The sequence below is a fragment of the Nerophis ophidion genome, linkage group LG05, assembly GCF_033978795.1.
Source record: "Nerophis ophidion isolate RoL-2023_Sa linkage group LG05, RoL_Noph_v1.0, whole genome shotgun sequence".
Classification (NCBI taxonomy): domain Eukaryota; kingdom Metazoa; phylum Chordata; class Actinopteri; order Syngnathiformes; family Syngnathidae; genus Nerophis; species Nerophis ophidion.
In genome coordinates, this window is record NC_084615.1 from 30,544,504 (window position 1) to 30,559,145 (window position 14,642).

The window sequence follows — 14,642 nt, forward strand, 5'->3', positions numbered from 1 at the left end:
TTAGCAAAAAATAACATTTACCATATTTAGATGAACTAAGGCTGGGAATGACTATTGTCTCCCAGGCTGCGCTCCTTGGCCCAGCTGGAGAATGAGCTCCAGTCCTTACAACAGTCCCAACAGTGGTTAGAAGAGAAGGGAAGCCAGTTGGCCCAGAAAGATACTGAGCTGGCAGGGGAGGCTCTGGGAGAGGTTAAACTCATGAAGGCGGCCTGGGACAGCGTCAGGATTCTCATTACCAGCAGGTCAGTGTGAAGTAGAAAATAAATTGACATTCTTATCAGGCTGTTATTGTCGTAAAATTTTTGTTTCTGTCTCTTAATTAGTCAAAAACAAAGTACAGCAATACTAGATCTTCTTCGCCATCATCATAAGCTGAGGTCCATGCTCTGCGCCACTGTAGAGAAGACCCAGGCACTATCTCACAACCTGCCAAACCACAACCACAGTGCTCAGGAGGCCAGGACGTCCTTCACACGGGTGAGAAGTAACGCACTCAACCTTGTATGTAGCCTTTTATAATACATAACTTATGTTTTTGTGTAGCATGAGAAGCTGCAAGATGAGCTAAGAGAAAAACAGACGGACATGGATCAGCTCATCAGCACAGTGGAGGATCTGCAGAGAGAAGTGGACCGCATTCCTAACTGTGGCATGCACATCATTCAGAGGGAGATGGAGACATTAAGGGCACAGTGGTTGGAGGTAAGTAGAATGGAGAAATAAATCATTTCAACCATGTTTTAAATTGTCAAAACATTATAAGGTGCTGGGGTTTTTTCATTTAGAGTTTGTTAGGTGCTCAGCTGTCACTACTAATTGGCCTGAAATATAAACAAGTCTTGACATGTTGGCTGTTTCCTTTTCTCTCTCACCTATTATCCTCACTCTTATCAAATTAAAGAGACCCAAGACTCAAGAGGATTGTAAGTGGTGATCATCTAACAGACAAGACCATCATCTACAACCTCTCGAATGAGATGCATTATTTTTCTATCCTCATCGTATTAAGTGCTCGTTCCCTGTTTTAGGCAACAGAGAGAATTCAAACTAATATGGAAAGATTGGGCTACTGTATGACACTTTGGGATGACCTAAAGGTCATGGAGCAGGACATCTCTCAATGGACTGTCACCTCCATCGCTGAACTCAGTGTCACCAACCTGAACGACGAGGAGGCAGAAAACCGCCTCATCACCTTTCAAGTATGCTTAAGCTATTATAATATCGGTGGTGTAATGCGCACAAACTCAAATGAATTCCACTTGATTAACAGGCAGATATGGAAAAAAGGGAGCACTCGCTGGATGCTCTGCAGGAGAAAGTAGAAGACCTTAAGGAACGAGCTAAATTAGAGGAAACTCCCCTACAAATGCAGGTAGATATGTTTATAATATATTCCAACTGTATAACAAGTTACATAAACTCTACAGTTTATGTAGTCAAGTTTTCTTCCTGCTGATATTGGTGACTATGGTTGTGCCTTGTTGTCTATTTTATTGACCTAGCTCCTGGAGTCCGACCTGAGGAAAAAGTTGGTCCATGTGCAGGAGATGTACAACCAAGCCAAACACAGCCTGACCTACTTCACTTTCCAGAAGCAGCGACTTGAGGACCTCATGTCCCTGATGCTTGAGCGCCTTGACAAAATCGAGTGCTCCTTGTCAGATCTCTCTGAAACCACCTCTTCAGAAGACATTGATGACATTAATGTATGGGGCCACCACTTCCTTCAGTATGCGGCAGCAGGTTGCTGTGTGCTGTCTGACCTGATAATGTTACTCTCACAGGGTCTGCAAGGAGCTGTGCAGCAACAGAGAGCAGACATGGACTCCGCCAGAGAGGCTCTGAGCACCCTGTGCAGGTCTCATCCCTCTCAGGAACTCTCTTGCCTCTCTGCCAACCTCACTGCCATATTCAAGCGAACCGAGGTGGTTGCTCAGCGCTCTGCCAAGGCCAGAGGCAGCCTGCAGGAAGTGCTGCAGCTCCACGCCAACCGTAGGGGATCTGATTTTTTTTTTATTAAGTACAGTGCAACCTCGATTTATGAACCCCTTTATTTGCAAACTTTTCGGTTCACAAACTTTTAGACCTTGCCAAATATGCCTCTGTCTGCAAACCATGTCGCTCTGTACGAATCCTTCATTCATTCATTTTCTGTATGCTTATATTGACAAAAATTAAGAAATACGGGTTGGTACAACAGACTTTTCTGAAAAATATGCCAAAGCGGACTTACTTCACAGTGAAGGAGAAGACTACCTCTTGTTCCATGGTGCCTCTTACATCACTTCAGTCTTTGCAGTCCGCCTTTTCCTTTCTCTCTCTTTGTCTGCTCGTTTCTTTCTCTTGTTAGTTGCTCCTTTGGCTGGTCCTTTGCGGATGTTAATCTACTTTGAGTGGATTTTACTTTTTAAAATGTTTATTATTGCACCAATATTGTTTATGAAAGTTAAGGATTTTTGTTATTTCTGATCGTTTGTTAGTGGACCACAGGGATTTCCTTGTGTGTGTGTGTGCGCGTGTTGGCAGAGCAATGCATACAGAACTGTTCAGCTTGTCGTCATACTTGTTTTGGCTTGTTAATTAAGAGACAGTTGATTCATGACCGCCTTGTTATGTTTGTTTGATATACAGTACCGTATACCTCTTTATATTGTGTTCAAAGTGTACAAAACTTATCTAAAATAGGGACTTTTGTTGAAGCCTGAACCCTTTATTCAAATGTACATTTTTTCTCATATATACATTTGCTTTTTGATCTACGAACCATGTTTTAAGAACCAATTAAGTTCATAATTTGAGGTGCCACTGTAGGTGCAATAAATTTAGCTCTTAAAATCTCATAATTAGCTGGTAAATCCTTCTTAATCTATCTGTTCATGTCATGAGATTATAATCAGATTTAAAGATGATTTTCCCCCAGAGGCAACTTTAAATGTCCCCACTGACACCCACTCAGAGTGCATAAGTGCATTTACTGTGCTCCAACACACACCTGTGCCTCGCAAGAGTAATGTTGCTTTTGTCACATTTGCTCTCGAGAGAGAGTCATTTTAGAGCGTGTTGCTGGGGCAACCTGGCACTGCACTGTGCTGTGTAGACACGTCCACTCCTCCCATTTGCCTCTGTTGCCTCAAGTCTATATACATTTTTATATAAAGCAGAGTTATGCTCATCTTGCTATTATAACTCCCACAGTGTTTGTTATTTTCTCTTTGCCCGGGAGCAGAGCTTTTCCAAGAATTCCACTGCTGGCTCTCTGGATTGAAGTTGGAGTTGATAGAATGTTCAGATCAGTCTGGATACATTGCCAACCTCACAGCAAAGTTGCAAAGACTGAAGGTACTTTTATGTAGGACAGGGCTGTCCAATTTTATTGTTTTATTTATCAGTAATAATGTTTACTGTAACTGGTCTTAGAGTATACATATGCATACATTTACAAGTATACATATATTATTTTTTTGTCTGTTTTTATGGTGCCTGTTTAAGATAATTACATGTAGCTACTTCTGGCATATTTATTGTTTTTTTATTTACATTATGAATACAATTGATTTATTGTTAGATATATAATTAGATGTCACACTAATTGGCTTTGTCACCTATTACACAAAGCTAAAATGTGGATGCTTTACTCAGTTTAGCATACATTAACCGACATTGGAATTCTTTTAGCATCTTTAATGCACAGAACAAGTAATCATTTTTCTGTATAGTATGCAGCCTGTAGGGTTTTCTTATAATTTTGCTCTGATTCTTGGATATCACCCCTTCTTATATTAACAGTTGCTAACAGAGCGGGTGTCAGAGGGTGAGGAGCGTCTCTCTCAGGTTTGTGAGAAGGTTGAGAGGCTCCTCCTCCACCTGCCAGAAGCTGCAGAAATACAGCTCCGAGAGCATCTTTCCTCCTGCCGCAGAGAGTGGAGAAACTTCCTAGATGACTACTCTCAGAGCCAACAAGACCTGGAAAATAGTATTCTTACCTTAAAAAGGTGAGCTTTTCAAACTTTAGTGATGACATTGCCAAACTAATCAGGATGCATCTGATTGTGTATAGTTTTAATGACACTGTCGAAAGTGTCAAAGAATGGCTTAAGCAGATGGAGCTCAGCCTCAACAGGGAGTCTTTTATTGGGGAAGATGGCCATGGTGCTCCCGATAGCAGAAAAGAACTGGATAAAGTGGAACACTTCCATAAGGAGCTTTTGACAAGACGGTATGGCATGTCAGAGGTTTTTAAACAGCTGATGAATATTTAAGTTGAGCATATTTATGTTTCCTTTTAGGGACTCAATCGACCGTGTCATCCGAGAGGCCCAGTCCTTGTCTGAAGCAGGACCCGGTTCCAGTGAAGAGGTCCGAATGGCAGTGCGGCTTCAGATGGAGCACCAGGCTCTGCTCAAAGTTGCCAGTGAGAGGCTGCGAGCCTGCCAAGAGAACCAGGCCTTTGGAGAAACCCTCCAAGCAGTCTGGGCCTGGTTAGAGGACATCCAGGAGAAGCTGGGTACAGTTGATAGCACCATGGGAACCAAAGAGCAGTTGCAGCAGAGGCTAAAGACTGTACAGGTAGAAAACAAACATTTTGCTTTGCTGACATTTACTCTGTTGGACACTAGAGGGCGCTGTTTCCTTGCCGTACACCAGAATGTAAATAATTCACATTCCTGTGACTGTTCTAATTCTGTTTGTACAGGATATCCTGCTTTTGAAGGGGGAGGGGGAGGTCAAACTAAATATGGCGATAGGTAAGGGCGAGATGGCCCTACGCAGCCCTGGGGCCGCTAGACAGGAAGTAGTGCGCTCTCAGCTCCAGGAGGTGGAGGATGCTTGGGCCACGCTGCTTGTGACTGCCATGAGCTGCCACAGGTACCAAAGCTGTGGACCCATGTGTGTCATCCCTCTCTGTGTTTCAGTCATGGTGTGTAGAGTGGTTTAATGTGAAATGCAAGGGAAATATTTGTCCAGGTTAACAAGTCAAAAGAAGATCAAGCATATTTAGGACAAATTGATACTAAATGTCTGTCTTCCTGTAGTCGTCTGGAGTGGACTGTCTCACAGTGGAGTGGGTACTTGGAAAATGCGTCCCAGCTACGTGGCTGGATGGAGGCTGTTGAGCGGGAGGTGTGTGCTTCCCTCACCCCTCAGCCGGGACCCAGAGAGAAGGCTTTGCAGCTGGAGAAGCTCCGATCCTTGCTGGTCGACCTGGAGGAGCACCAGATGGCTTTGTCCAGTCTGGAGGAAAAAGCCAGAGAACTCTTTAAGAAGACAGGGGACGCCAGTTTTAACCATGGCGCTCGAACACAGCTGCAGGTGCACTTTGACGAGCTGACAGCTTTGGTGGAGGTACGAAGGATGTTCCCTCTTCACATCTAATGACGTTAGCAAAAAAAACATCACATCTGAAATGTTTTGATAACCAGAAGCGAGTTCGTCGCGCACAGAGCGTGGTGTTGGAACACCAGGAATACTTGGAGGCTGTCCGGGAGCTTACTGATTGGCTGATGAAGGCAGGAGAGGAGCTTCAGCATTGGTCAGATACATCTGGAGACTCCACCTCCATCAGGAAGAAACTACTTGAAGTAAGGGTAAGGAACTTTTACCTTCAGCCAGGTTTTTCTATTTTTTCAGCTATAATACAGTAATAGTTGACCTCACTCAAGTAGTCCATGTAAGAGCAATTGCTATGGCAATAACTTATAAAGGAGGGCAACATAATGTATGTGGATAAATTAAATGGATTTAACTCTTTGCTTTATTATCAGATATTTAAAAAATCCCCTCAGGCACATTTTACATCTATTATACATTGATTTATTAGCCTCTGAATCAAAGTAAGGGAGAGCAGTATGTAAAAAAAAAAGCACATTAATTTACATTTAATTGTCAAACTCAGATCTTAATTATCGCTGTATAAATTGTTTGGCGGGCCCTGGTGTACAAACTGAAAGTAGAGGCACATAGAAGTGTAGAATCAAACACTCACGCAGAATTTATAAATGGCATCCTGCGGTTAAGGTTTCTGCAACCAGTTTCCTTAGCAACTTTGTTGCTCTCAACCCTCAGGAGCGTGTGGAGTGTGAACTCCTGGAGGGTCGGGAGTGTCTTAGCCGCGTGCGTAGGACAGCGGCGTCCGCGGCTGAGCACACGGCCGCAGGAGGTTGCGAGGCCATGGACCGACAGCTGGGAGCGCTGGCACAGGCGCTAGAGCAATGGGAAGGCGCTGCTCTGAGGTCCCGGGACGGCCTAGAGGGAGCTCTCGCCTCTGCCTCTGCCTCTGAAGAGGAATACGAGTGTCTGACCTCTCAGCTGGATGAGGATTTGAAAGCACTTGATGGACGACTGAGGGGATGGAGCCAGGAGCTGATAAAAGCTGAGGGTTGGTGCAATGGCGAGGAAGCAGTGGCCGGATGGCAACTAGATAAGGTACTTTAGGGTTTAATTAAATATGTCAGCACAGTGTCCTAATTGTATATTGTTCATATGTTCATATTGCAATAATGATAATCTGTAATTTGAGATTGGAAATTGAAAACTGTCATTCTATTTCAATTTTGGGAAAGGTGATTAGTGCCGTTAAATGGACACACTAAGCCCCAACCCCACTACTCCCCCACTTTCTCCATCTGCAAATATTCATTGTTTTTGTCAATCAGAAAAAACAAATTACCGGTAGTTAGAAAATCAGCTTTGCTGAGACGACGAGACACTGAAAGCAACAATTCAATCAGTCTGCCTCATTTTCTATCCGGCATCCCCCACCATTTACCCTCTCCATCAAGGAGGTTGTTTTAGGATTGGGAAAAAGCTACTACAAAAACTGGCAGGCGGGGGTGTGTGACTGGGAAAAGCCAATTTATTGTTGGTGCATATCCAGAATGAACAATTAAAATGTTTTGGGTATATCTATTGAATTGACATTTTCTTAATTAACTCCCCAAATGTACAGTACCAGTAAACAGTTTGGACACTCTTTTTTTATATTGAATGTGATAATGTAAACCCTTTTGACCGATATTGTGTGTACTGTATGTGTTACCAATGTAACTCATAACTTTGGATGACATTTTGTGTATGGTAATATCAAATAATCATAATTTTTCGATAAAGCTCTGACAATTTACGAACTGTTTTCTCTTAGCGTATTGACTTGACAAATATATAGTACAATAAAATACTGTAAAATAAAATAATACATGTACAACAATAATATGTATGTTTGTGGTGTATATATATTTATATATATGTATGTATGTATGTGAATATATATATATATATATAGATAGAGATATATATACAGACCCCAAATATATCTTTTTAGACTTTATTTGTTATTAAGAAATATATATATATATATATATATATATGTATATGTGTATATATATATATATGTATATATATATATATATATATATATATATATATATATATATATATATATATATATTTAAATATATATATATATATATATATACATATATATATATATATATATATATATATATATATATATATATATATGTAGGTGTGGGAAAAATCACAAGACTACTTCATCTCTACAGAACTGTTTCATGAGGGGTTCCCTCAATCATCAGGAGATTCGATCCCTCAATCATCAATCTCCTGATGAGTGAGGGAACCCCTCATGAAACAGTTTTGTAGAGATGAAGTACTCTTGTGATTTTTCCCACACCTACATATTGCGCTCTACCACGGTATCGAGCACTATTCTCTGGATAATCCAATCAAGATATATATATATATATATATATATATATATATATATATATATATATATATTGATATATATATATATATATTGGTATATAAAATAGAAAATGATATATAAAACATAAAATATACTTACAAAAACAAAAAATATATACCATATATATACAAATATGTGTATGTATACATGTGTGTGTATACAGACAGTGAAGAAAATAAATATTTCAACACCCTGCTATTTTGCAAGTTCTCCAACTTAGAAATCATGGAGAGGTCTGAATTTTTCACGGTAGGTGCATGTCCACTGTATGAGAGATAACTTAAAAAGAAAAATCCAGAAATCACAATCTAGGATTTTTTAACAATTTATTTGTGTGATACAGCTGAAAATAAGTATTTGAACACCAACATTAATATTTGGTAGAGTAGCCTTTGTTTGCAATTACAGATGTCAAACGTTTCCTGAAGTTCTTCACCAGGTTTGCACAGACTGCAGGAGGGATTTTGGCCCACTACTCCACACAGATCTTCTCTAGATCAGTCAGGTTTCTGGGCTGTCGCTGAGTAACACAGACTTTCAGCTCCATCCAAAGATTTTCAATTGGATTTAGGTCTGGAGACTAGCTAAGCCACTCCAGAACCTTGATATGGTTCCTACGAAGCCACTTCTTGGTTTTCCTGGCTGTGTGCTTTGGGTCATTGTCATGTGGGAAGATCCAGCCACGACTCATCTTCAACGATCTGACTGAGGGAAGGAGGTTTTTGGCCAAAATCTCACAATACGTGGCTGCAGTCTTCCTCTCCTTAATTCAGTACAATCGTCCTGTCCCATGAGCAGAAAAACACTATCAAAGCATGATGCTACCACCCCCATGCTTCACAGTAGGGATGGTGTTCTTGGGATGGTACGCATCATTCTTCTTCCTCCAAACACGCACAGTGGAATTATGACCAAAAATGTCCATTTTGGTCTCATCTGTCCACAAAACTTTCTCCCATGACTCCTCCGGATCATCCAAATGGTCATTGGCAAACGTAAGACAGGCCTTAACATGTGCTGGTTTAAGCAGGGGAACCTTCCATGCCATGCATGATTTCAAACAATGACATCTTAGTGTATTACCAACAGTGACCATGGAAACAGTGGTCCCAACTCTTTTCAGGTCATTGACCAAGTCCTGCCGTGTAGTCCTGGGCTGATTCCTCACCTTTCTTAGCATCATTGAGACCCCACGAGGTGATATCTTGCATGGGGCTCCACTCCGATTAAGATTGACCATCATGTTTAGCTTCTTCCATTTTCTATTGATTGCTCCAACAGTGGACCTTTTTTCACCAAGCTGCTTGGCAATTTCTCCAGAGCCCTTTCCATCCTTGTGGAGTTGTACAATTTTGTCTCTGGTGTCTTTGGACAGCTCTTTGCTCTTAGCCATGCTGAACGTTTGGGTCTTACTGATTGTATGGGTGGACATGTGTCTTTATGCAGCTAACGACCTCACACAGGCGCATCTGATTCGGGATAATACAGTGGAGTGGAGGAGGACTTTTAAAGGCGGACTAACAGGTCTTTGAGGGTCAGAATTCTAGCTGATAGACAGATGTTCAAATACTTATTTTCAGCTGTATCACACGAATACATTGTTAAAAAATCATAGATTGTGATTTCTGGATTTTTATTTTTAGGTTATCTCTCATACAGTGGACATGCACTTACTGTGAAAATTTCAGCCCCCTCCATGATCTCTAAGTGGGAGAACTTGCAAAATGGCAGGGGTTCAAATACTTATTTTCTTGACTGTATACACATATATATATCTATATATATATGTCTTGATTGGATTATCCAGAGAATAGTGCTCGATACCGTGGTAGAGGGCAATATGTAGGTGTGGGAAAAATCACAAGACTACTTCGTCTCTACAGAACTGTTTCATGAGGGGTTCCCTCAATCATCAGGAGATTTTAATGGAAGCATTCACATACAATGGTTTATATAGGGCACAGGCGTGCCCTATATAAAGCAGAAAACGAAACAACATCATCTGGTACAATCCGCCATTCAGCAAAAACGTCTCAACCAACATCGGCCACAAGTTCCTCACTCTGATCGACAAACACTTCCCCAAAGGCAACACCCTAAGAAAAATATTCAACAAGAACTACATTAAATTGAGCTACAGCTGTATAAATAACATGCAACAAATCATTTCAAACTACAACAAAGCAATTGCAAAAGGACTGCCCACCCCCAGACTAAACGACTCTGAAACCAATAAGGAATGTAACTGTTGCAAGAAACCTGATTGCCCTCTCAACGGAGGGTGCTTACAGACATCAGTCGTTTACCAAGCAAAGGTAACACGCAAGGACATTAACACATCCGACACGTACGTAGGATTAACCGAAGGAGCGTTCAAAACAAGATGGAATAATCACAACGCCTCCTTTAGAAACCAGGCTTTGCGGAATTCTACAGAACTCAGCAAGCACATTTGGAACCTCAAAGACAATAATGTTGAATATTCAATAACATGGCAAATTCTTGCATCCAGCACACCTTACAACAGTGATAATAAAAGATGCAACCTATGCTTAAAAGCGAAACTGTTTATTATATATCATCCAGATCTATCATCCCTCAACAAGCGCAGTGAAATCATTTCAACATGCCGCCACAGACGGAAACACCTCCTAGGTAACTTATGAGCCAATCACCACACCCTACGCCTGCCTGTACCCACCCACTCTGTGCCCTATATAAACCATTGTATGTGAATGCTTCCATTAAAATCTCCTGATGATTGAGGGAACCCCTCATGAAACAGTTCTGTAGAGATGAAGTAGTCTTGTGATTTTTCCCACACCTATATATATATATATATATATATATATATATATATATATATACAGTCAAGAAAAATAAACATATACAGTGAAGAAAATATAAAATGTTGATGGAGGGTTTTGAGGTTGTTTTGGAGGACTTTGAAGGCTAATGCATCTTACAAGTGTTTTATTATCATCTTTAAAATGATTTAAAAAAAATTTAAAAACGTGTGTTTTTGTCGCTCATTATAATTTTTAACAATTGTCAATATTTAAAAAAAAAAAAGTGTGGTTCCCCTTTAACAGGCATGTGGTGACAAATTATTAATTTTATCTCTAAAAAATGTTCCAAAAACATTCGGTGAAGATTTGATTTGATATGACCCAAGGGCCAAAACATAAGAAGGTGGTGATTGTCATATACAACCAGTGAGAGGAGCAGTCACTTGACTATTAGGAGTGGGCAAGAGTGAACATTTTTCAAGAGCATTAAATTAATTTTTATTTAATTATTTGATCATGATTGTAATCAGAATTACCATTCAAGACAAAGACTGTGCCTCTTGAGAATCCTTCCAGTTTTCCTTTTACATTTCCAATGTCATGTTAGCGCCATGTGCTGGCAAAGCAAAACACAGCAAAGGGGAGGAGTCAGACCCGCTAACATTCTCTCCTCCTCCAGCCTGTTTCCTGTGTCCTGCGGCTGGATGTTTTTCTCTTTTTTACGCGTTCAGTTTAACAGTCCTGCATCTGCGCCGGTTGACAGCTGAATTCCACCGGGAAAACGAGTGAGAGAGCGTGAGAGAGAGAGGAGGGGGGTAGAAAAACACGTGAGAAGGAATAAGTGGCTGGATAGGAGAAGGAAGAGAGAGTGGGAGGGAGGGTTGTTTATTGGCCGTACGTCAGACGTCAGAACGCGAGCATCAGGGAGGGAGAGCGGCTGCACACATTTCACAGGGCAAGATTTTATGATTGGCCGAGTGCAGTGCAGTTTGTGAGGCGTGCTGAGGAGAGCGGGAGGACGTTGCTTTCGCCTCCTTCCTGCCGCTTCCTCAGGCCTCGAAGAACAGACATGCAATTGTGCAAGCAGTTCTGTGAGTATGTGTGTGTATATGTGAGAAAAGCCAGTGTGAATAAGGAATGTGAGAGTACTTATTGAAGCTTGTCATGCACACAGACTGAACCAGCTGGGGGGGTTTGTTCTTATTTTTTTATTTTTAGGACATACTGGAAGGCTTGCAGAGCACGGAGCCCATGGCAGAGAAGTTGAAAGGTCAACTGAACGAGCTGGTACGATACTCCAGAGACTTGGGTTCCCAATCCGATCGAGTCACCGCTGTTGTCAAGCAGCACAACAGGTGAGAAGACATTTTCCTGTCTGTTAAAAGATGAAGATGACGGCAGGATTAACATAGCTGTGAAGCATGGGAGGAATGGGAAGTAACATGGCCACGAGGGAATGTATCGGCTAAGAACATGATGAAATAGCCTAGAGATGATACTAACTGTACTATTCATTTCTGTTATGTAAGTTGCAGTGGAGCACTCTGGTTCTACAAATTGTTTACATATTCTGTATTCATTTATTCTTCAAATTCAGTAAGCCAGAGTGAATGTAACCTCCTGCATGCCAATGCCAAATGTGTGCCCATATGGAGCTTTCCTGTTTCCTTTGCATTTGCTATAAACATATATAACAGGTCGGGACTAATGCATTGTAATGTAAGAAAGGGGTTTTGCACAGGAACCCTGCCTACCGAAAATATCTATTCTCTGGACCATCTTCACTGCATGCTATATATTAGACCAAACAGTGGTTTGCATTTTGGCCCGAGTAAGGTTAATCTCTTTGTGAAGTTTGCATGTGTGTTGGTCTCCTCCGGGTACTATTTCCTACATTCAAATGATGCATTTTGGAATAATTGGAGACTGTAAATTTTCCCTGGGTGTTATTTTGTTGTTTACCGCTATTGGCAGTCGAGGCTGTACCTCAACTTTTTCTTGGGGTGGATACTAAATTCAGTACTTTTATAGCTACTGACCAAATTCCATCTGTGCTACTGTACCTAAATTGAACAGTACCATATTGAGATACCTTTGTTGCACGTGACGTCATGTCCGGTTGCAGACTCTACTCTGGCTTAAGCACTTGGCGGGCAAAGAGGAATATTTTTAGCAGACTGCCTCTAAGTAAGTTGCTATTTTCCATGCTAACAAAGCAAACATACTGATAGAAAGCGCTCAACGGTAAGGCTTCACTTTTCAAGCTAGCTTGGTTCTAATTCACATTGCATATGCCATATACTGTGCATGCTACTGATTAGCGTAGGCAATTTTACATGCCGATTTCAACACCTCCAAATATGGCAATCAAAAATACAACTAAGATGCATGTTAACCAAACAGCTGGTGTGTCAAAAGTACAATAATTACTGGCAAACACTTTGTAGGGCTCAAGAAAGGACAAAAGCACCACATTCAGCTTGATGGCAAAGACTACTTCTTATTATGGCGACACACCACGACATAACTAAAACAAATGCATTTACTTCTAGCTTATGAAGCTATTGACAAACTGAGCTGGTGAGCTGATGCATCGCCTCTGAGTTGGTGAAAGTTAAATGTAGGTTATAAATCATGCCTCTCACTCTTATAGTTGTTGCCATAACCAAGAAGTTGTTCAACTTTTGACAATCAACTTAGACCTGGCGATTGTAAGAAAGCCAGGAAAAGACGCCTACTTTTTTTATACTGGCAGTTGCATTATGATTAATTCTTCCCCTAAACAGGAAGATATGAATTTTTCATCAGTCGGCATCCCAGTGAAAGCAGACATTGTTCAATAAGTGATTGTTTTATTATGTTCGTAGTTTGTATTTAATGTTTAGCATTTAGCAATAGTGCAACTTGATCTGCTTATCACTCAGCTTTTAAAACCTATAGCTCACCTCCATATATTCAGGCTCACAAATGTACGGTTGTGGATCATCATTTGTCCCAAAGTAGTCGTTGTTGTCTCTCAACAGTAATTGTTGACGGAAATAGTGAACATTATGATGCGTCTGTGAAATTAATGCGCCACCATTGTTATGACAGGTTACGCCAGGTCATTCCTTGTTTCGTCTTGTTTTTTTGGGTTTAATTCCTGTTTTGCGCTCTTACTTTGTTTCCACTTGCTGTTCTGTCGGTGTTAGCTGTTTGCTAGTTTTTCTGTTCACTTGCAGGTGGTTAGGGATGATTGTTTTCACCTGCCACAAATGACCACTTGAAGAGTATTTAAGCTTGTCTCACAGCTTTATTGGTTGTGGGATCATTGTTGAAGTTACAAACGGGGTTGGTGGTAATTTGAGATCTTATGTGTCATTTATTGTTGTAAGCTCTCCCTGAGGCTCTATGTTTCATGCACAGCTCTCCTTCTGCTTTTCTGTGGAATTCCCTGCCTCATTTTTGATTTGTACTTTTGACATTAAAGACGGGACCTTCACCTGCATGCTGCCTAGTGTCTCCTGCGGTTTGGGGTCTACAAAGTGCGTTCCTAACCAAATGTAACAAGTCATAACAGCCATATGCTTAAAATGACCCAATTTCATAAATATTATAAATGGTCAATGGGTTGTACTTGTATAGCGCTTTTCTACCTTCAAGGTACTCGAAGCGCTTTGACACTTTCCACACTCACCAATTCACAGACAAATTTACACACTGATGGAGCGAGATGCCATGCAAGGCGCTAACCACGACCCATCAAGGAGCAAGGGTGAAGTTACTTGCTCAAAGACACAACGGACGTGACTTGTTTGGTAGAATCTGGGTATTGATCCAGGAGCCCTCAAGTTGCTAGCACGGCCACTCTACCAACTGCGCCACACCGTCACGTGCTATTATGAATATTCCTGTTACAACATAACATATACTGTACTGCATGTTTATAAAACATTGGAGGCTTTTGGATGTTTTTAGAGGGCTTTATAGGCAGAATACAGCAAATCCCATTACCACTATTGTTAGGTGTGTTTTGCTAGTATTTATGACTAAAAATGCATAAAAAAAGAAAAATGTGTGCTTGTTTTACAAAATAGATAGGT

The 14,642-nt window shown here is 40.9% G+C and overlaps 1 protein-coding gene across 5 annotated transcripts in view; it reads left to right on the forward strand.

The window, feature by feature from the left end:
• The window catches only part of LOC133552925 (nesprin-1-like), a 109,274-nt gene that overhangs the window by 355 nt on the left and 94,277 nt on the right, over nt 1-14,642 (forward strand). For 3 of the 5 annotated variants that reach the window (XM_061900527.1, XM_061900528.1, XM_061900529.1), the window contains exons 2-17: nt 66-245; nt 327-480; nt 547-705; nt 1,032-1,205; nt 1,277-1,378; nt 1,509-1,712; nt 1,791-1,998; nt 3,233-3,345; nt 3,793-3,998; nt 4,064-4,222; nt 4,293-4,572; nt 4,700-4,872; nt 5,040-5,349; nt 5,427-5,591; nt 6,070-6,429; nt 11,779-11,915. In XM_061900527.1, coding sequence (XP_061756511.1) covers nt 66-245; nt 327-480; nt 547-705; nt 1,032-1,205; nt 1,277-1,378; nt 1,509-1,712; nt 1,791-1,998; nt 3,233-3,345; nt 3,793-3,998; nt 4,064-4,222; nt 4,293-4,572; nt 4,700-4,872; nt 5,040-5,349; nt 5,427-5,591; nt 6,070-6,429; nt 11,779-11,915 — 3,084 coding nt within the window. Of the gene's footprint in view, nt 1-65; nt 246-326; nt 481-546; nt 706-1,020; nt 1,206-1,276; nt 1,379-1,508; nt 1,713-1,790; nt 1,999-3,232; nt 3,346-3,792; nt 3,999-4,063; nt 4,223-4,292; nt 4,573-4,699; nt 4,873-5,039; nt 5,350-5,426; nt 5,592-6,069; nt 6,430-11,301; nt 11,652-11,778; nt 11,916-14,642 lie in introns of those variants that run through there. The other 2 variants (XM_061900530.1, XM_061900531.1) reach the window with 2 other exon arrangements.